We start from the raw sequence: 21814 nt of genomic DNA, 5'->3' as shown, positions 1-21814 counted from the left end.
TTTCATATTGGGAAAATATTTTAATATAGTAAACAAGTCAATTTACCTTTCACATGTTTTTAAATAAGTTTATGCTCATTGTTAAACAAAACTGGTTTTACTTAAACAATGGATTACAGCCTCTAAATTCATATTGTTCCCAGCTGATCCTGTAAATAGTGAGGAATTTTGGACACCGATATCCTTTTATAGGTAATAGACTGGCATAAACAGCGCAGGAATTCAATGCAGGTTCAAAGGGAGAAGCTAGCCCTGGTGAGGAAGAAAACGAAGACGCAAAATTCCCTTTTGAGGAAAAGAAGATACCACAGTTCTACCCAGTGGAAACACTTCCTTCCCCCGCCGACCCCCGCGCCGGGTGAGTCTCCAGCCCGAGCTCTTCGGGGCTCGGTGGCGCCGGGGCCCGCGGTGCCGCCTCCGCCGCGGCCGGCGCGGAGCGACGAGCGGGCGGTCGCCGCGGGGGCAGCCGCTCCGCCCCACGTCCTCCGCCGGGCCCGGCCGCCGCATCTCCCTCCGCCCGGCGCCGGCCGCCGGGGCTGGACCGCGGCCGCCCCCCCGCAGTCCGCCGGGCCCGTCTTCTCCCCGCCGGGCGGGGGCTGAGCGCTGCCGGCCGCCTCAGCGGCTCCCGCGCACCCGGCGCAGCGCGGCCGTGCCCGCCTCGGCCCCGGGCGGCGGCGGCGACACGTCCGGGCGGTCGGGCTCGGCGAGGCCGGGCTCGGGGCCCGTCCGCGGCGGTGACGGAGCCTCCTGCGTGGGGCCGGCGGGCGGCGCGCCGGGGGGCCGGCTGAACGCGGGGGCCGGCGGCGCCGCGCGGGGCTGCGAGGGGGTGGCGGCGGCGGGGCCGGGGCCGCCGCCGCGCACCGGCTGCCAGATGAGGCTGTAGTAGACGGCGAGGACGATGGCGGCCAGCGAGACGGACAGCACGTAGGCCAGCACGGTGGCCAGGCGCACCCACTTCTTGTTGGTCTTGGCCGCCATGCGCGCCTTCTTGTCCCCGGTGTAAGTGGCGGGCTTGCCCCGCTCCGCCCCCGCCTCCTTCTCCTTCATGGGGGCCCGGCCTTTGGCCCGCTGCTCCACCGACCCCTCCGTGGTGGGGCCCGGCTCCGGGCCGCCGCCACTGCCGCCTCAGGACATGCCGCTGCCCGCTCCGGCGCTGCCGCTGCCCGCTCCGCTCCGGTGCCGGGCCGGGACCGCCGCCTCGTGCCGCCGCCCGCGGCCCCGCGCTGCTCCCGCGGCTCCGCCGGCCGCGGGCGGGGGCGAGGGGCGGGGCTTAAAGGGGCAATACCGCCCGGCTGGTGGGAGGGGTCGGGGTTTGTGTTTAAAAGGGCGATGACGGGGTGTGGTTGTTGCGCGTGCGCTGCCGTTGGGCGCTCCTGAGGGGGCGCGCGCGGTGGCCGTTAGTGTGCGCGCGGAGGCAAACTCAGCGCCCCGCGGTGTCTGCGGAGGGGATGGCGGCTCGGCGCCCCGCGGTGTCTGCGGAGGGGATGGCGGCTCGGCGCCCCGCGGTGTGTGCGGAGGGGATGGCCGCCCGGCGGGGGTCTGTGAGGGGAGGGCGGAGCGGCCCCCGCTCGCCTCCCCGAGCCCCCCTGCCCGCTGCCGCCGTGCCCGGCTCAGCTCGGGGCGGTTGGCCGGGACGCGGCCCAGGGCGCCTTAGGGCTCTGCCCGCTTCCCTGAGCAGCATCCCACCGAGCCAGGCCGAAAGTCGGGCTTGTTTTTAGGGCTCCGTGAGCACAGGGAGTGCTGAGAGTGAGGAAGGCTCCCGGCACGGGCCTGGTGCTGAGGAGCAGGTCAGGAATCTCCTCTCTGCTGGCTGTTCTCCAGGGGAGTTACTTGATGCCTCCCCACATGCAGGTATGTAATCCTGCCTGCAGCTGCTGTGAAGCTTGAGGGCTAAGCAGTGACTTTTGGAGAGAGGCTGGTTTAGTTCTCTTCAAGCTGGGCTGGTGCCAAATCTGCAGAGGTAAAACTGTGCTATTGCCATTAGGGTTTGAATTGACCTTGTCCCCTGTATGTTAGTCCCTTACAAAGTTATTGTATGGACTTACTCTGAAGACAGCTGAAATGCTGTTCTAAAGCATGGATTAGCCTCTATTTTTTCCTTACGGTGCTAGATGTTTACTCTTGAGAATGATTTAGTTGCTCCTTTTCCAATCACTGTCGTCTTCCCTTAAATCTTAAGCCAGTCAGGTGTGTTGCAGCAGAAACCCATGTTGAGCAGGAGCTGCCATTCTGAAAGAGGCCAACAGCAGCTGGAGAAATGGCTGGCACCCAGAAAGGCATCGGAGGAAGTGAGTGGTTGAGTTTTGAGTTAACAGCAGCATTTTATTTTTACTCTCAATAGCAGGGAAAATGTGGAGGGTTGGAAGAGAGAGGATGAGATTTTGCAGGAAGAAGCATGGAGTTTGCAGCTCTGAGGACTACTAGGGTAGAAAATATGTTGTGGAATAAAATGGAGTGACTTCCAAATTCATGTAATTTTTGGAAAAATGGTGGATTGTGTTGACTAAAAGCTCTGGGGCTGCTGTATGTGTGAGGAGTGGGGCACTGCAGTGGTGATCTGTGCACATTGCCCCTCACCTGGGCATGGCAGGGAGCTCCCAGTGCCCAGCAGCTGAGGAAGGGGCTATGCAGCCCCTCAGAGAGGGGTGCCTGAGGGCTCTGGCGGGTTGTTCTTACAAGGGCAAAGGAATTTTGGGAATCAGCTGTTTTTCGGGAGAGTGTAGGTTATCAGGACAGGGGATATTCTGTATCCAGACCCTGCCCTTGCCTGGATGGAAGGGTTAAAGGGTGTGATGTGGTGCTGCCTTTGGAGATCCTCGGCCTTTTGGCCTCACCACAAGCCTTGTCTCTAATAATATACATCATGGCTATACAGTGTAGATGCAAGGGTAAGTGGATCCCAGCACAGCAGCCTTGCCAGCACTCACAGGGGTAGCAGCAATTTTGCTGCCTGTTCAGGGCAGAGGGGGCTTATTGCCCATAGCAGCTGGGTTTTAAAGTTCCCTTGCAACCAAAATGATTCTGTGAAACTGCAGCTAATTACATGCTCTGCCCTCCTGAAATAATTTCATGAAGTGTTGCTGTAGCCCAGTATGTTTAGGAAACATTTGTTAGTAGCTATTATGACTTTTCTTTGGTTCCTTATCTCTCTTGCCCTGATTTCTTACACCTGACTGCATTTTTCTTGTTGAAGTCAATTTCATACACCTGAGTAGTGTGAGCTGCCCCCCTTATTTTTCTTGCCCTGATTTAATACACCTGACTGAATTATTTTTGAAGTCCAATTTCATACACCTCTGAATAGCATGAGCTGATGGCATCCTACTGACAAAGTTTTCCTGAGTCATAGAAATGCATCTTCTGTGTTCTATAAATTTTATACACATTCTTGTGGGCTGTATATGTTAAAGTGGTACATCTGGATCCTACAAAAAGGATTTTCTAGTAACTTTTTGGACTGTGTGCTCTTGATGATGGGTTTGCTCCAGCCCCTTTTCCCTTGCTGCTTCTATTTCATTCAGCAGCTCTCTGCTGCTCCATCTTGTCTTTGCATTTAAAAGGAAAATTCTGTAACTCAATTAGGACCACAGCACCTTTCCCCTGCTTTACGTATGTTGCTCTGAGCAACTCTTTGGTTTCTGTGCTACAGAGTATTTGAAGATTGGGTATGGAAGTTTTTTGTCAAGCATAATTTATTAGATCTTCGGTTTATTTCTTTTAATCCATCCTCTCAGCTGCTGAGCTGTGCTCATATTTTTGTTGGCCTTTATCTTCCTGCTGCTGAATGCTGCAAAGATGGGCAGAGGCAGAGCCTCACTGAGCTGCTGTGTCCGCTCGCAGTTGTTCCTCACATGATCTGTGCAGAAATGGGCTCGTTCCAAACCCTTGTGCTGTCTGTGATCTCTGCCGTTGCCACTGGTACAATTTGTCATTGCCTCTGGTGAAAAGATGAATTACTACCTCCTACAAGTCCTTTCCCTATGCTCTTCCTTAATTCCAGTTGCAGAATTTTGGGGGATTGACATGTACAGGCACTTCCTCTGGGGCTGAATGGGGCCTTGACAGTTTTTGTCTGATGCTTGTCTAGTCCATGTTGTTTTCTCACATTTTAAGTCTCTACTCAGAGATGCTACATCCTCCTCTATTGCTTAACTTGACCCTGTTGTAGTATCTAGAAGCTGGTAGACAAAAATGAGAGCTGCGGTGTTGCTAGGTGTTCAAATGTATATTGTGTTGATTTTGATAGAAGATGTTTAAATGAGTCAGCAGGTTGATACAGGAAATAGGCGCAGAATGTAACAGTGAAGTTGGTAGGTGCTGGTACAATAAAAAGCAGAGCTGCAAACCTTAGTCCTATGTTCCCAAAATTAGTTTCCATTCTCTTGGGAAAGAAGCTAATCCTTCATAATCTCTGTGCAAATAATTGCTGCTCTTTCACTGGTGCTGCTGCTTTTCTCCTCTGCTCACCAAAACTGTGTTTATAAATCCAGCTGTTAATAGCATTACTTTTCCACCAGTGGAGGTCTCAGCAGACTGGACTGGCCAAGGACATGCAATGGGGTTCTAGCAGCAGTCCAGCAAAGGTAGTGAGCATGGCGTGTACTTGAGATCCTGCTGTACCTCGTGTCACTTGAATGTGGATTCTAGGAGCAAGTAAAGCTGCTCCAGCTAGAAAAATGAGGCAACAGATAATTCAGTGTGAGTTACTCCTTCCCGCCTTCCAAATTCTCTTGCTCCCCTTTGCTGCTCAGGACTTGTATGGGAATGTAGCGGAAGATTTGGTGAGAAGGTTAGTAAAATGTAAATATGCTCAATTGACTTGCACCTGTCTGTAGAAAAAGTACATACATCATAGTAATTGTTTTACTGACCTTGTGTGCTTGATGAGTAGAACCTCTGTGTTAGGTAACATAGGCCTGTGAGAAACTCTAGGCACCTTATCACTATGTCTGAGATTCCTGCTTTGTTGTGAGCAAGAGCGGGAGGCTGTGCCTGCCTGAAGCCTTGAAATACAGGTGAGCTCAGCAGGCGCAGAGATCATCCAGCAGGGCTGAACTTACCACCGCCTGTGTCCCTGCTTGTGTCACCTATGCCTGGGAGCTCAGGTGTGACTTCGGAGATCCCCCAGTAGAGAGGCAACTAAAATAAAACTTGCTCTTTGCAGTGCATTTGTGGCCTCTGGCTCTTCTTGCGACATGCCTGCATATGTGTATGCGGGACTCCGCTCTGTAGTTGTCTCAAAACTGAACTGTGTCATTCTCAAGACATTCTGCCTTCAGCCAAGTGTCTTCCTTTCCCCATGGCACTTGTCGCTTATTCAGGCTGTAGTGTGCCTACTGCCTGCAGTGTACGTTTACCCTTCGTAGGACACAACAATTCTATGGTATTAAAGAAATTCAGTGTTCCTAAGGCTGCTTCCTCTATGCCAAGCCCTCTGCTGTCTCACCTTGAGTAAGACTTTTGTTTGCTAAATACCAAGTCTTGTTGGTTGTTGCCAAAGTCAGGTGTAAGCTTTTTTTTTTTCCTGTGAACAAATAAATGGGCATGAGTTTCACCCCAGGTCCTTTTGTTAAGTGCAGGTAGCTACCAGAAGGCCTTCTGTTCCTAAACTTGAGTTCCTGGCTAACAACCACCCATAAAGGCAAATAAGAGCCAGGAAGCCAGAGCTGCAGTACCGATACTTTTTTTTGTCCTCTGGGTTTTAGCAGAAATACTAAGATGTGCATCGAGCAGGCTCCCATGGTGCGGAGCTCACAGGTCTTATAAAGTCAGTGAATGTGTTAGACACTAGGCGAAGCTTGCAAATTAGTCGTCTCTGAGACTTTTGCCTAAGAACACAAAAGAGATTGTTCACCCCAGACAAACGGAGTCAAGGGCACATGGTGCGCCCTGGGACTGGAGCTGCCAACAAAGGAGAGCTGTGTAGCCCTCAGACACGGCCTTTCTCCCCTGCCAGTCCATACAACATACTCTGTGGGGTTTGAGTGTTTATAAGCTGCTCTGGTTTTGCTTCTCTGGGGTTCCACTAGGAAGCTTGTTTACTTATGAGCCTGCTACTTACTGCCTTGCACCTGTGTTTAGTTGAAAACCCAAGTACTGAGACAGACTGCTGAAGATTTGGTGTTTCACCTTCTGACTGAACAACATTGCTTGGATTCTGCTGCCACCTGTTGCAATGGGATGTTTGTTTGCTCTCCCAGGGGCCCTGAAGGATGTAGCTAAATAAACTTGTATTATTGATTTCCCCATGCTCAGAGTCAGTGGATACTATCTAGTGCTTCAGGACAGAGAAGACTTAATTAAGGGAAGATTATTGGCCCAAGATATTACTGCTGTACAGACCTTGCTTCTGAGAGTAGTGGAACACTGGATTGGATTGCCTTGGGAGGTAGTTGAGTCTTTGCTGTTACCAGAGGCCTCCTGAAGCTCTGAACTAATTCTGTCAAAGCAGATAAATGTCCCAGCTGGTCCTGCCCTGGGACAAGGGATGGGCTGATGGCTTCCCACAGTCCCAGTGCCCCTGTGCTGGTGGTTCAGCAAAAGCAGCTACTCTGCCTTTCTATCCTGTGCTCTGTCATTAGGATGTGACACCCTACACATGATAGCTAATTCCGTGAGGGCTGTGGCTTGACTACTCCATGTGGATTAGCTTGTGTAACTCTAAAAGTATACCTTACTAACACAATGTTATACAGTTCCTTGTCTGAACTGTGGCCCCGTTTTTTGTTCATGATGTCTGCCTCTGGCACTGTGACTTCTAGAGGAGATTATAGACTTCATAAAGAATCATAACTCTTGCTTTATTGGCTGTGTTGCTTTTTAAGCTTTGTGTCCTTGGTCACATTTGTGAGCTGGGGAGGGAAGAGGTAGATTCGGTCTTTCTACCTGCCTCCTAATGTTTAAAGGAAGGAATAGATATGTTTAATATCTTTCTTGGCTGGAGTCCTTGAGCAAATACTTCATTAGGCTTGAGCCTTCTGTCTTGGTGAACATCTCTGCTCTCGATGGGGGACAGTCTCTCAAGCTCTGCTGTCCGCTCTTCTAAGGGAAATATGCCTTACTTCACACTGTTGTTCCAGCCTCCTATTTGGAGTCTACAGGGAATCAGATTCTGTTCTTCTCTGGCATTTTCCTCATGCACTTCAAAATATTCTCTGTCTTATGTGGGAAGGTGCTGTCTCTCTTGTTAATCCAGTAATAGATGGGGGGAGGTTGGGGATGTTCTTTTAGTTCCTTCAGCTTCTGACTTCTGTGGTAAAGTCAAGTTTGCACAACCCACTGTCTTGTGCTGACTTGGAAAGTGACCTGCAGAGGTCATAGGGTGGGTGGGGAAGATAGTAAAAGTGATGCTGAATTTGAGATATAACAGCAAGAGGTCTGGTTTTGCTCAGGATAGAGGCCTTGGACAAAAAGCTGGTAGCTCAGGGTAGTGATGCATCAGCAGCTTCAACCTTGTATCATCAATTTCGTGAGGCTGTTTTTTTTTAATCCTGTGAACCATCTGCACAATATAAAGAGGGTGTCCTACTTGCAGGAGAGCCTTGGGCAGTGAACATTTCCTTGGTGGGAAAACTCTTGAGAGAGTGAAAAGTGTGTCTGAAAAGGATTTACTGTTTTGTTTTTAACATTTAGAAACTCCTCTAAGTAGATGATGGTCCAGACTCTGGAGTGGGGAGAGCCACTTGGCTAGTTTTATAGCGGAGTTGTGAACATTTCAGGAGCTCTGCTTCTATTTGGTGTAATTTGAGGTTGCGTGTACCGTTCAGTGGAGATGTATCTTGGCCAGCTTTCTGGACGCAGAGTTTTCCCAGAGCACAGGAATTGTCTTTGCCTGCAAAACATTTCTGAAACTGAGAAAAGGCTGATAGGGATGGCTTGACAGTGCCCTGGCCATTTGCTGAAATTGGCCACCTTGCCATTTGCCTTCATGTTAAGCTCTAGTCCCAGGAGTTCCCAGAGCTCCGAGCTGTATGTTCCACACATCAGTTGTGGAGAGGAAAGTTGCCTTTGTTTCACTAAGTGCTGGAGTCCAAGAGGGTGAATGTGGTTTGTGTTGGTTGTTTTTAAATAAAAAAGGTTTATCTCTGGATATGAACCTGTGCTGTCTGTGGTAGTTGTGACTCTAAACACAGTCTCTGCAAGAATCTAGAGTGAAAAATCAGTGCTTCATTGTTCATTTTGCAAGGAGGAAATGTGCATTTATGCACACCCACACATACTTAACATCTGAACACAATTCTAAGGGCTGTATTTTGAAAATAACAACCACTTTTCAAGCAATAGAACAGCAGTGATTAATGGCCATGTAATGTGACTGCATCTTTGCCTCTGGTTTTCATGGTCTGAAGAAGCTGAACTTGCCCACCTTAAGTGCGGAAAATGAATGTGTATGAGTTGTGCTTCTCCCTGATGCACACAGATATACATATATATGTATGTAGTATTTGCTCACATGTATGTGTGGGAGAGCATTTTCATAGCTTGTCTGAAAGTACAACCTTTAATATTTGCAGAATGACAACACTTTATTCAGAATTGCACCAACTCGTGATTGCCCCTGCAAGCACTGGAACAGGATTTTGTTGGAAAGCCTTATCCACAATCTCATGGTGCAGCCCTGAAGCCAAAGTGATCCTGGTTTAGCCTTAGTTACCACCATTTCAATCTGGGATAGGTTAGGTTTTCCTTCCCCCAGGATGGTGAAGGGTGCTTTTTTGGTAGTTTGTGCATGTTTGCTCCAGCCATCTTTGGGGTGAGCTCTTAATGCAGTCAAGCTCTTGCTTAGACTGAACAACTTGTCTGGTCTTCAAAGTCAGCCCGAAGTTTGAGTCCTTGCTGAGTTACACTAAGGCAATGTGAAGTTTTAGCTGCTTTCAAGATCCAAATAGGTTCTTTTTTATATGGGGTCAACACAGGTTTTCATCCTAGTCAAAATAGCATAGCTTTGAATGTGGTAATGCTCCCTGATCTCACAGTAGTTTTTCATTGCAGAAAAAAATCAGAAGTGGCTGTTACTTTTGACTTTCTCCATTTCTGTGTGTTTGGCGTTGGTAGCTGAATAAGGAAGGTGTGCTGGACTCATGTTGATAACCCCATGCAAGGGAGAGATGTTTAACTGAATTAAAGTAGCAGCCGGAAACCTCTCCCAGTTCTGCTGGAGCTGATTCTTGCTCATTACATCTTGTTTTCACTATTCTGCCATCCTAGTTCAGGCTGCAAATGGAAGTGGAGCTGTAAAGTCCTGAGAGAGAAGCTGTTCTGATGCTTCCAGGAGCAGAAAGAAAGGAAGATGTCAGCAGAAAATTCAGCCCTGCTGTGTTGTACCCCTGTGAAAAAGGGGAAGACTGGTTTGCAATGAGCTTAAGTGGGATTCATTATTAATGTTGTGTTGTCTGCAAATAAATCTTGTATTACAAGCCACTGGTCACTCTGCTCAGGAGACTATTTGACAGATCCAGTAGTTGGTTAATCATCCACTCTTCCGGATGTGTACTTTCCCAGCAGAGGTGTCCAAGCACTTTTGGCTGTGTAGCAGTATTACTCTGCAGTTTCCTGCAGACTATGGTGCATGCATCACTGTCAGCTGAGAAATGCTGTGGAGCCCATGTGGGCCTGGGGACCAACTGCGCCTTGTTTACCAGGATCTTAAAGACCACAGACTGTGACCTGCAGAATGGAATTGAATGTAGATAAAATGGGGAGCAGGCTCAGTTATGATTATGTTCTTGCTGCTCTGTTACTGCAGGGTAACAGGAGATGGACACTGTCTGGTGTGCTGCTGTTCTTCATCCTCCTTCCTCTTCTGTTAGTGACCCATCTCAGAAAGTTTTGGTTTTTTGCTAGCAGTTAGGAATTGCATGGTTCAGTCATTCCTGCAGAGCAATTCTGTTTGCATTGCAGTAGCAGATAGGATGTTTAAATAGAGTGTGAGTCTGCTTGTATTGCTCAGTTGTGCGGTTTGGAAACATGCAGAAAGCGTATGCTGTAAGCATAATGTACTCCTGCTGCATGTTCCTGACCAGTGAAAGTTAATTATTGATCCAACAATGGCTCAGTGGCTGGTCAGATTGGGTTTTTTTGTTTTAATTTTTACACAAAACCTCACTGTTATTATTGTATTGTGGCATCTGTTGCCACTTGTCTTTCTGTGCCATAGTCCACTGCCCTCTGACTGTTGCAGATGAAGCTGAAGAGTCTTGCTGTCAGCCAGGAGCTGTGACGGTCCTTGGTCTTTGTGGTTCGGGCTCGAAGTAGGACACAAAATATGCCCTGGCACACACACTTAGCACTTCTTGTCTCCAGGGGTCATGAGAAAAATAGTCCTTTGTGGTCCTCATGGTGCCATTAATCCTTTCAGGATTCCCAGGATTTAGAGGTCAGAATAGAAAAAGGAGCAGCAGGATTAACCGTGCTTTGCTTAGCTGTGAATTCAGTACTGGTATTTGCAGGGGATGCTAATGTCTGTGTGTGCAATATCATAACTGTTCACTAGAGGACAGCATTACACATTGCAAGCCGTAATTATAATGGAACAAGGCTGGAAGAGAATTCTTACACATTCTGTGTGTGCTAGGAATAGGCTGGGGTTGAGGTTGCAAAGTGATTTGCTAGAACCAGGGAGCCATCCACTCAAGGTGGTTTAATAGATGGTGTGGCTTAAATTGCTGTCTACAGACCCTATCTTGTAAAATCTCTGAAGGGCAATGATGACTACCTTGCTTCTGCATGCTCTTTGTGGGAGGTAGATGCTGCTGAATAGGTAGGACAGGGAGATAAGGAAGACTCTGCAGGAGGAAAAAAAAAGGGGGAGGGAAAATTTTTGCATATCAGAACTCTTGTAGTGGTGGGATGCACAGTGGTGAAGTTAATGTAAGAAAGGAAGCATGATGCCCTGAGCAGAGGGGATGTAGGATGAGTGTACACTGGCTGATGGACCTTGCAGGAGAAAGAAAATAAAGGGTGGTTGGAATAAATACTGCTGAAAGTGCTGCTGCTTCTGCCTTCTCTGATATCAAAGCTTTCAGCAGAGGGCAGGACTGTTGTCTTATTCTATTGCTGTTCCATCAGCCATCTCTTCACACAAGGGACAGAAGCTCCCACATAGAGCAGGGAGTGTGAAATGAAAGATAAGGAGGCTGGATTACGCAAAAGGAGATGAGCTTCAGCTTTTTGACCATCTTTATGCAAGCAAGGGTCCTGGCAGTTGATGTGCAGTGCCATACAGCCGCTAGCTTGGTTGCAGCTCATTGTGCTGGGTGTGTGTGTGGGTTTTTTGGGGTTTTTTGTGTATCCTCCAGTGAAAGCTGACCTTGAGTGACAAGCAAGTGAAGCTGTGGCAGGATTCTTGCTTACTTAGGTCTGTTGAGACAGAGCTGTTAAATATCCAGGTCTGACAGAAGCAGCCTTTCCGTGAGGCCCAGTTCTGGCAGGAAGCAGACGTGGCTCATGAAGTGATGATGATAGCTGTGGTAAATACCAGATGGGCCACTGGAACCAGTAGCTGTGACTACCTGATCTCACCTGCAGTCCCTCTGCTCTTGGCAGTACCGGGTGGCAAAGCTCATCCCACCTTTCACTTCTTTGCTGCCATGACTTCCAAGGCCTTCCTGTAGTGCTTTCTGTGCAGTGGGTGGGAGGACTGCAATGGTTCTGGGCAAGACTGATGCTCTTTATCCTTTTCACAGCTGCTCTCAGTTGAAGTTTAGCAGCCCTGAAGCTGCTCTGGCCTTGCAGAAGGGATCAGGTGAGAGCAGACAAAGCTTCTGCTCCTCACAGCCACCTCCTGTGCTCCTGTGGCTTTTCTCTATATTTACAGAGGCCTCAGGGTCTGTTCCGAAGCTGCTTATGAGAAGAACACAGAGAACAAAACCCACCCAGCAGTGTTTGGTGTTTCACTGGCATTTATGCTGATGTCCCTGAGTGCTTCCAGCGCAGCCTTTGGGATCTGGGCAGACCCTGTCATCTGCTGCTTGGGTGTAACAATGTTCTTGGTGGGTGGGGGAGCAGTGATGCTGTTTTGGCTGGGCCTGGAGTACCCTGGTGCTCCATCAGCTGGTTGCCTGAGAGCCATGTGTCACTTTGACACACAAACGAAGGACGCTTAATACCATGAGTGTGGCTTGGTTATGAGACTGGAGATGCTGGATTCCCATGTCCCTAGTCTCTCTCAGCCCTGATACCAAGCAACCACAGCCATGGGTGAGCCACCTCAGTTCCCTGCCCTAATAAAACAGAACGAATGGCCTTAGCTTGGATAGCCAATTCTTGGAAAGTATGGTGCCTTGCAAAATACATTAGTAAATGCAGAAAACTTGGTGGTAGTTGGAAAAGTAGTTCTCTCATTCCCAGTTTGTCAGGTAGATAAACCCTTGAAAGAAATGTACAAAGAGTGCTAAGTTTGCTCAGGGTTGTCTTTCTGCAGCAGGCATCTCTGATAACTGCTGCCATCTCTGTTTTACAGCTAGAGCACTTGCTTCAGATCCACTTAATCTCTCCTCCCTCATGCAACTAACATTTGAGAATGCCCTTTGGATATCTTCAGTCAGCCTTCCCCTGGTTGTCCAGTATGATTTGAAGTGCTGGCCTTCTCATCAAACTGGGTAAGTCAGAGGTGGGAAAGAGGCACCAAACCCATGCAGCTGTCTCCCTTTGCACAGCGGGAGTTTTTGTCCACCCTTCTCAAAGAATCTGCACTACTTCTGACAGTATCTTGTCCCTCTCGAGCAATGGCAAGTGCCACACCTTGACTTTGATAGAAAACAACAAGGGTGAAATCCCACCATGTGGCTGGGAATGCTATTATAGCAAGTGTAGCAGTTACCTCCACTTCTGATTTGTGGGACTCTGCCTTTGACTAAAATTAACATTGCCCATGTCAGTCCTTTTCACAAGTCACTCTCTTGGTTAGCTAGTGCCCCTTTGCCACCAGCAGCTCCTTTTCTCCTCTGCTGTTCATGTGCAATTCCTTTGTTCCAAGGTCGGGAGCAGGGACTCGTTTTTCCCGTTTGCAGTTCACCTTCTGTTCTGTTTTCTGTCACTTCCTTGCAGCTTCATCATTATAATCCCCACCGTACACATCCCTCCCATTCTGTGTTCCCAGAGCATCTGCAGTAGACCCAAGTGAATCTAGAGAATATTGCCGTTCCTAGGGACTCTTGTGAATGTTTTATTTCATCTGTCTGTGGAATTTACATCTGTTCTGCTGGTCTATCTCACTTTTCAGATTGACATTCAGTGGAACCCAGAAGAGAAAGGAAAAAAGTTAAAGACTGGACGGTGCAGCATGTGGCCCCAGAAATGGAGTCTGTAAAGAGCAAGGAGTAAGTTTATTTTACATGATATTTGGCCCATTGCATGAAGGGGGCAGTCTGCTTGTAGCCAAAGCCTGAGCTGTTCCGTAACCACATCTGCTGAAATAGTTTGAGTGTCGGCTGGCAATGCCTGCACTTCGTCAAAGAACATTTAAGGAAGTTCAGTTGCGGAAGTTCTATGAACCGTGCGCTTCACAAGTACAGCTCCAAGGAGCAGGTCCCTTCTGGAGAGACAGCATCTCAACCATTGCAAGCTTTCCTCTAGGTGACCTTGTGTTGAGCTTCTCCTGCTTGCTTGGGGAGCTGCTGATTTACAATGCAGATTCATTGGTCCTCGCCTGCCTGCCCCTCCTAAATTTGGCTGGGATATAAGAGGCTGTCTGATGCCAAGGGTGGCAATGGCAGAGAGCCCTGCCATGTGAGAGGCAGAGATAGAGGAGAAGGGGCCAAGGAGGAGCAAACTCTGCAGCTGCTGTTGCCTCTGGGAGCTAAGGAGCACATCTGTGGGACAGAATGTCAATGCTTACCCCTGTCCTGCAGCCCCCGGAGGTAAAGGAGTATCTCTCCACGGGCGAGCGCTTCATCAAATGGGATGATGTGAGTACCTGGGTTTTTCCTTTGCTGGGTTCTGTGCACTGCAGGGCAGACGCAGTGTTTTGGTGAGAGTTTAGAGGGAGCCTGGATGCATGGGGGATGGGACACTGTGTGCTGTACTTGAGAGCAACGATGTCTGAATAAGGGAGAGTGAACTGAGAAGAACAGGAGAGCTGAGGGCTAAAAACAAAGGACATGTGTTAGGGGTTGATGATGTGGCTTCTGCGCCTCTGGTTATTGTGGCAGCTGGAAGGAAGTGGAGTGTGCCACTGGGTCTGTGTGTGAGGCTTCTCTGGTGTGGGACCCCAGCGTCCTGCCTGTGAGTGTGACTCAGCTCTCGGGAAGGTGGTTGCTGCTGGGGGTCTCCTTGGGGTAAGAGGCATTTGCTGCATTTGGACTTGTCTGGAGGAGCGTGAGGGGCAGGGCCTACTCCAGAGCTGAGCAGAGTCTGTGCTTTGCAGAGAGAGGGGAAATCAGGCTCCAAGTTTCTTCCTCTTCTGGCCCTGTTGCTGGAGTGGATCAGAGGGGGAGCCGTGTCCTCCCACGCCTGCCTGCTTTGTGGGTCTGTGAGCTACCAAGTGTGCAGTGGCTGAGCAGTGAGCAGCCTGTGCTTTAGCAGTGTCAGAGCCTTAGAGGGTGCTGCAAAAACCTCTTTTTCCCTCCAACTGTGTCCTCTTGTATCTTCAAAACACCTGGTTTGCAGTTTTTGTATTTTGTTGTGAGGGGAAGAAAGCGTGGAACAGCAGAAGAGTTAATGTGAATGTAATAGTCCCTTCCTTGCTTTCAAAGAAAGCCAAAGAGTATTTCCTCTGATACCCACATACCTGAGCAAGAGGACAGCAGCTGCGCATCCACTTTGCCTGGCGTAGGAGTTGTCTGCTGTTGGGCATGGATGTTGATAAGTCAGGGGGCAGGCCAGGTTGTGATTATGCATCAAATGTTTCCCCCAGATCTTGGTGAAATGTTGCAAATGAGACGCGTGAGAAGGAGCCTCTGGCAGCAGTGCAGGAGGGATTAGTGCTTGCTTTAGTGAGTGTAAAGCTGGAACAGAGTTTTAAGTCCCAAGGCAGTGTGTGTGGGAGGTAGATCACTAGTGCGTGGCGTAAGCAGGGGCAGTCCAGCAGCACGGAGAAATGAGAAAGCAGTGTAATGTACAGCTGGCAGAAAGGATGGATGGTGAGGAATACAGTTGGAACACTACTGGCAGTTATTCTGCTTGCTGTACATAAACAGAGGATGACACCAGGATATGGTGGAAAGCACAGCCTTCTCTTCCTTTCCAGTGGGACCACTGCGTGATGGCTTCTTTGAAATTGAACAGGGATTTGGAGAATAACAAGAGCCAAACTTGTCTAAAATTACTGCTGACTTTCTGTGGTCAGTCCTTGGGGACCACTTTCCCAAAAGGCTGAAGCTGTTAAGTACTTCACAGGAGATTCCTGGGATAGTTAGGCTCCCTTGAAACCCAAAGTGAGTTGAGTTGGGCTTCTGAGACCCACCAAATGTTTATTTAAATGTTTATTTGCTTCTGTAACCATATGAGTTAGGGAACCGAAGTCCTGCGTGGATTTTTCCCTAGGGTTTATAGACTTGTAAATGTTCCTAAAAGGTTGGTTCTAATTACTAAGTAGTTTACAGACTTGGCCTCCAACAGTAATGAAAGCCTTCTCTACAAGTGGGCTGTTGAGGTCGTGATGCTCCATCTCATCATGCTTTCCCACTCCACAGTTAGAGCAGGCTGCAAAAGGTGCTGGCAAGAGCTCCAGGCTGCTGGATTGCTGCTCTTCAGAGGTCATGGGCCTGCATTTTTTGTCTCACTCTTTGATTTGACCTTGCTGTGCTGTTGGTAACAGTTTGAACTTCTTCCCCAATATCGGTGGTGAAGAAATGAAGGTAGGTCAGATTAGCTCCTTACATCACTCTGTACAGTTTGGGACTGGACCGGAGCCTTCACTGTACCAAACAGTTTGAGAAAAGCAAACCCACACTTGTTCTATAGCATCTTTACCTTGTCCAGTGTTTGTAACGTGTTCTCTAGGGGAGTGTGTAGCAGGACCTCTGACAGGCAGGACTATTCTGACCGACCTCACTGAGTGAGCTGCAACATCTTGGGGTAAGGAGCAGCTCTGCTGTGCTTTGTTTAGCAGGCAGCAAGCTGGGGCTGCCAGGCAGACTAGAGAGGTTAAGTCCTAACATATGGATGGCAATTTATGTCATGAACCAACTTAGGAACCCTTTCAAAACCCCAAGTAGGGCACAATGGAGTAGCTGATCTCTTAAGTGGAGCAGATGCATGTGGATTTGGCTCTGTGCTGACTCTTAGCCCTCATAGTGGAAGCAAAAATGTTTCTGTCTATTAAAGATGATGGATTACAGAATTCTACCCAACAATGCTTGCTTTCTGCCCTGGAGTTGAACTCCACAGTGTGAGCAGCTAGCAGTTTGGCTGCCAGACCATCTTCTGGAGAACTCACCATTTCCTTTGATGCCAGGAGCCACCCTGCAGGAGGGTTTGCCTGCACCCCGCAGCTGTCCACATCCCTGATCAGGAGTCCTTATTGCAGCCTCAGCTTGCTTGCAAGAAGGCTGCTTCATAGGAGATAAGGTTAATCTAGAAACACGGCACAATACTCAGTAGTAGTACTACAGTGCCTGTTCTGCAGTTTGTGCCTTGTGGCCCTGTGTTCTTGGAGCTAACCAAGAGCTCTAGGAGCATGGACATGATGCTCTGCAGATCAGCACTGTCCCTAGTATAGCATGAGAAAGACAAGAGGGAGCAAAGAGAAAACATACAACACACTGTGGCATGGACAGTTTATTCTAATGAAGAATACTGAATCTGGAAATGGAGGTGCCTGGAAATACAGATACGCTCTGGAGTGAAGTGTGAGTTCAGTAACAAACTGAAGAACCCAAGACCAAATGTCAAATACAACTTCCAAATTTCATTACTGGTTTCACCTCAGTAGCTGAGTATTTCAGCTTCCTGAATTGAATTTGAAGCCTTCCTAGAAATGACTGATAGGCCTTCTGATCCTATCTTCTGTGGCACCAGAGGTCAAATGTGGTGAGGAGTCATCTAGACTGAATGAGCAAATGGGCTGGGACTGAAGCAGAGGCACCAAGTGTCCTTCATCTCCGTCTCCAAAGATCTCACACTAATTCATCTCTTAGCCCAGGCTTGCCTGTGAGATGGGAAAGGATGTTGTCTTGAAAATGTCTATGAAGTTGCCTTTAACTGAAAATGCAGCAGCAGCGTAATTATTTGGAGGCAAAGCACAAACCTCAGAGCAGCCCCTGACTCCTTTGCAGTATATGCCTCAGTTCTGATCTGAAGGGTCTCCCTCTTGTATGAGGTTCAGGATCAGCCCTCAATCTGATTTTGTGCCTGTAGTGTGGGTGTTTAAATAGCTGCTGCTTTTTATAGCCTGTGTAGAGCTAGTCCATGGAGTTTAAGAATTGCCACCTAAAGCACTCATCTGCTGTAGTAGGTGAACCCCTCCTTGAACTCTTCCTGACCAGGTCTGTTCTCTGTAAAGAGAGCCCAGATAACCACCATGAGCACCTAGGTGGTAGGTGCCAGGGATGAATGCTGTCTCCTCTTGGACTGGGCTACTTTTGGAGTTTGTAGAATGAAGTAGGTGCCTTGGAGGGAAGCCAGTTCAAACAAAACCATTAATTGCACCAACAGGCACTTTTTTCTCTTAATTTGTTGTATGGAAAGCTCCAGGAGAGTTGTTTCAGCTAAATGTATAGTTTAGCTGAGACTCAGGCTTCAACAGAGATCAGTTTCCATAGCCTCACACTGATCTTCTGGAGATGTACTAAAATCGTCTGGTTCATTTCTGTAAATCACAGGGGATGAATCACCTGACTGGGTCTGTGTTTGAACTGGGAACCTTATGTCCCATGGTGGCTTCTCCAAGTCACATAAGGTACTGACCTTCTCTTTTTTTTTTTTTTTTTTTTGTCAGGAAACAGCAAGTGCTTCTCCTGTGATTCTTCGGGTGGATCCAAAGGGCTTTTACTTATACTGGACCTATCAGAATAAGGTAAGTACTGAGACTTGATGGCTTTGTCTCCAAATAGGCAGTTCAAGTTTGTGTGAGATAAAACACCATAAGTACTCAAGTTCTGCATTCAGAGCAAACTTAACAGGAAGCCCCTCATGAAAGACCTGGGAGTCTCATGCTTATTCAATAGCAGATTTGTCTGTTTTCAGAGTTCCAGAAAAGAGCAGGAAATTAAGCTGTGAACATGCCAGGGAGGTGAGTGTGGCCTTTTTGTGCTCATTGTACTGGCATCTTATACCTGAGAAGTTCACTAGATGTACTTCAAAGTACTTCACAGAGAACAGTAGTGTTGATAGCCCTGTTACCCAGCATGCTAAAAGATTATCCCAGCCAGTGCAATGGTGCAGTTGGAAGGAAAATTACTAGATGTATGCAGCTTCAGTGAATATGTACCTCGTGCAGCCTGTGTTGCAATTAACTGACTCTTCTCAGTGACAACCAATGATAAGACAAGGTGCAATGGGTACAAACTGGAGTACAGGAGGTTCCAATTAAATATGAGAAGAAACTTCTTCCCAGTGAGGGTGCCAGAGCCTGGACCAGGCTGCCCGGGGAGGTTGTGGAGTCTCTTTCTCTGCAGACATTCAAACCTGTCTGGACACCTTCCTGTGTAACCTCATCTGGGTGTTCCTGCTCTGGCGGGGGGATTGGACTGGATGAGCTTTTGAGGCCTCTTCCAATCCATGACATTCTGTGATTCTGTGACTTGTTGGAGTTTTAGAGATTTTAATTTAAAAAAAAAAAAAAGGTAGTGACTGTAGTGATGCAGAGACTACACCAGGTCTGGGGAGGGAGTTGCACTCCTCTCAGACCAGGATGGTGTGTGCACAGTGCTGGAGATAAACCATGGGATGCTGGCTGTTCCTCGTTGATGAGTAGCAACAAGGGGTGGAGAGATCCGACTGGCTGGAGGTGGAAGGCTTACTTCTGCTTTCCAGAGCAGAGCTGTGGTTCGGCTCTACTTCCTCTGTGTGACCTACATGCTGAAGAGGCATGGTAGATAAAGAGACAGACAGTCCTGCACAGCCCTCGGCCCAGAGACCTGTCATGTCTCGGTGAGCTCCGCCTTCCCAGCAGACTGTGCCCTGGTGCCACCTGGGGCAGGGCACTGCCACAAAGCCGTACCCTCTGGGAGGAGTGTCGCAAGGCTGGGGACTGTCACATCCCTCTAGAAGATGTGCTCTCCTTTCAGCTGTCTCCATCACTCTCATTCCCCTTTCATGGTCTGCTCCTGATGGTAGAATTTTGCTGTAAGGGTTCTAGCAGACAGTAGGAAGACATTGTGGTGCTGGAGAAGATGCAGAAAAACAGGGCAAGGGGAGCTGTCGTCACCCATCCAAAGTGAGATGTTTAATTGGGTTTGTGGTCTGAGCGACTTAATTCCCTGGGAAAGGGGCCAGGGTAAGGAAGCATTAGCTGACATGAAGAAACCTGGACTGGAGGGGCTCTCATGTTCCTGGAAAATGCCACTGATCGGCACCTAAAATAAAATGTAAACAAATTTGAGAGCTGCAGTGGAGCAGCAGCATGTTTTATATCCTTGGGGGAGTCACTGTCTGGCATATTTCCTATTCTCTGAAGGAATCTGCAGGCAGTGTGAACGAGCAAGGGTGGTGGGCAAGTGCTGGCTGGTGGAGGGAGCTGGGCTGGGCTTGTGAAGGTCCTGTGCAGGCTCCATGAGATGGGCTGAGACAGAGCATGGTGTGGTATGGTCAATGGTCTGTCGAATTTATGTGGCTAATTCATCTTTGGCTGATTCCAGATCAGCTTGTCATGGACAGCAAAGAATTAAAACTGCACTGCTTTTGCACTAGGAATTCAGAAAGGAGTGGGATTAGGAGTAAAATTTCTATCCTGTTTAACAATAAAATGGGGATACAGCCAGAAGACATGGCATCCACATTGTTCCTTATTGTGATCTTGGAAAACAATATCTGCTGCAACAAGTATAATTTGTTCTCCAGATCCATGGTGAGCAGACAAATTAGTAACAGGGGAAGGAAACTCAGGTTGGATATTAAAAGAACAAACAAAATAAACCTGACAGCTAGCCAGTAGTGAGGACATGGAGTGGGCTGCCTGGGGAAGGCTGTGGAATGTCCTCCATGGTAATGGTTTCACACCAGATTAGGTGAAGGTCTGCTGGGAGTGACCTGGGGAGAAGCAGTCCTGCCTCCCTCCCAGCTCAGCTGCTCTGTGCTGAATGCACAGAGGCAAAAGAAGCTGAGAACATTCGTGACAGGAGACTGGGGGCTGTATTAACACATGGACTGAAACTGGGGTAGAGTTTCCCCCTACAAACCTGTATGCATGTCGTATGCTCCTGCTCATGGTAGTCCACGCCGAGCCTCTGGCCTCACCCTGAAGAGGACGGGGCTGCTGGCCACTGCCGCACTAGCCGCATGGCCAGCTGGGCTGGTCAGCAGCTGATGTTCCCCTGCCAGCGTTGTTCCTGCTGGGAGGGTTCTTACCCGGGGAAGGGCACTGGCTGAGGATTTCTTTCCTTCCTCCTTTGTCTTTCCTCATCTTCCTTGTCCTTATTCTGTTGTAGGAAATGGAAATTTTGGATATAACCAGCATCAGAGATACCCGAGTAGGGCGATTTGCCAAAATCCCCAAGGTGAGTGCATAGCTTCATTGCTGCTGGTTGTTTGTCTGGGAAAGGCAAGGCTGCCTGGGGCTTCAGCATCTGAGGCAGTGTTGCCTGGCTTTGTGTTACAAGAAGGTGGAGAGGACCTTGTCTCCTTACATCACAACCACATATATATAGAAAAGCCATCTTTACTCTTGTCCCTGAACTCCCTCTGTGCACCCAAAACAGAGGCATTTCCAGATCATGGTGTATGAGCTTGTTGGAAAGAATATGCCAGAACAATTGAAAAACAATAATTCCCCTTCCAAGTGCCAAAAGAGCCATTTTCCAGCGTGCACAGTGGTTGTGTTCTGTCCCTTCAGTCTCAGCCTGGCCTTCACGGGCACTGGGCTGCACTGGAGACTTGTGATGCTTCTGTGTGGAGTCACCAGAGCTGCTCTCCTGTGTGAAGACGCACAGGCTGGGTCAAGGCAGCCACAAACCTGTAGTTACAGTGAGATTCCAACACAGTGTGTGGTGGGATTTTTTTCCCTTTGAAGGGAAGAAAACGTAGTTTCAGAAAACTAGTTTTTGTTTCCTGCCCCCCCCAATAATTTGCCTGCTTGCAGGGTGGCAGACCAAGGGAAGCAGTGATTATGGCTTTGTTCTTGCTTTCAGTTATAATTTAACCTTCCTGTGGCGAAGTTGCCCTTGTTAGGACTTTCTTCTAGGTCTGTTTTTTGTTTGGTTTGAACTTTTCCATGTATGGAAAAGGCAAGCAGAAAATCGAAGTAAAGCTAGAATGAGAAAATGAAACACAGGAGTAAAGATAATGGCTCCATATGGTAATGTAGGTGATTCTCAGTCTACTGCAAAAGGGGAAGATTTTGCAAGATATACTGAGAGACTCAAGCAGCCTCTTTGCGTAAGTAGTACAGCTGTTTGCTTAATACTGCTCTGAAAATGGCTCCTCAGAGCTCCCTGAGACTGATCTTTCTCAAAAGACCCTAAAGAGGTGGATACTAAAAGCACAGCAGAGCTCAAGAACTGTACCTACCTTATACAGTTCTTAAATCATCATTCCTCCTGAGAAACTTTTTTTTTCTTGGAAATTCACTAGAATGAAATATTTGAGTTTTCAACAAGCCTCAAACTTTATTGCCACAGAACAAGTTGCAGACAATGTTTGGAAAAAAAAAAGGCTCTTTTTTGTGTGTGTTGTTTGGCTTTGTTTGTTTTTCATTTGAGAGAATAAAGTATCTGGA

At 48.3% G+C, this 21814-nt stretch overlaps 2 protein-coding genes and 1 long non-coding RNA gene across 5 annotated transcripts in view; 2 read left to right on the top strand and 1 right to left on the bottom strand.

The window, feature by feature from the left end:
• Nucleotides 1-1255, bottom strand: INAFM2 (InaF motif containing 2). The gene has a single exon (XM_065636138.1). It carries the CDS (start codon nucleotides 1045-1047, stop codon nucleotides 616-618), a length of 432 nt encoding a protein of 143 aa, XP_065492210.1. The 5' UTR covers nucleotides 1048-1255; the 3' UTR covers nucleotides 1-615.
• Nucleotides 1256-1773: 518 nt separating this feature from the next.
• LOC135989334 (uncharacterized) lies at nucleotides 1774-13278 on the top strand. The gene is made up of 3 exons (XR_010606314.1): nucleotides 1774-1851; nucleotides 12461-12599; nucleotides 13223-13278. It is a non-coding gene; the product is annotated as an uncharacterized LOC135989334 (long non-coding RNA).
• Nucleotides 13279-13286: 8 nt separating this feature from the next.
• Nucleotides 13287-21814, top strand: part of PLCB2 (phospholipase C beta 2) — a 54249-nt gene continuing 45721 nt past the window's right edge. The window contains exons 1-3 of one of the 3 annotated variants that reach the window (XM_065636108.1): nucleotides 13287-13319; nucleotides 17879-17956; nucleotides 20529-20597. In XM_065636108.1, coding sequence (XP_065492180.1) covers nucleotides 20532-20597 — 66 coding nt within the window. In that variant the 5' untranslated portion in view covers nucleotides 13287-13319; nucleotides 17879-17956; nucleotides 20529-20531. Of the gene's footprint in view, nucleotides 13320-13530; nucleotides 13908-17878; nucleotides 17957-20528; nucleotides 20598-21814 lie in introns of those variants that run through there. The other 2 variants (XM_065636106.1, XM_065636107.1) reach the window with 2 other exon arrangements.

The sequence above is a fragment of the Caloenas nicobarica genome, chromosome 5 (assembly GCF_036013445.1).
Source record: "Caloenas nicobarica isolate bCalNic1 chromosome 5, bCalNic1.hap1, whole genome shotgun sequence".
Taxonomy (NCBI): Eukaryota; Metazoa; Chordata; class Aves; order Columbiformes; family Columbidae; genus Caloenas; species Caloenas nicobarica.
The sequence above is the reverse complement of the archived record's forward strand: the minus strand, read 5'-3'. Positions and strand labels throughout refer to the sequence as shown.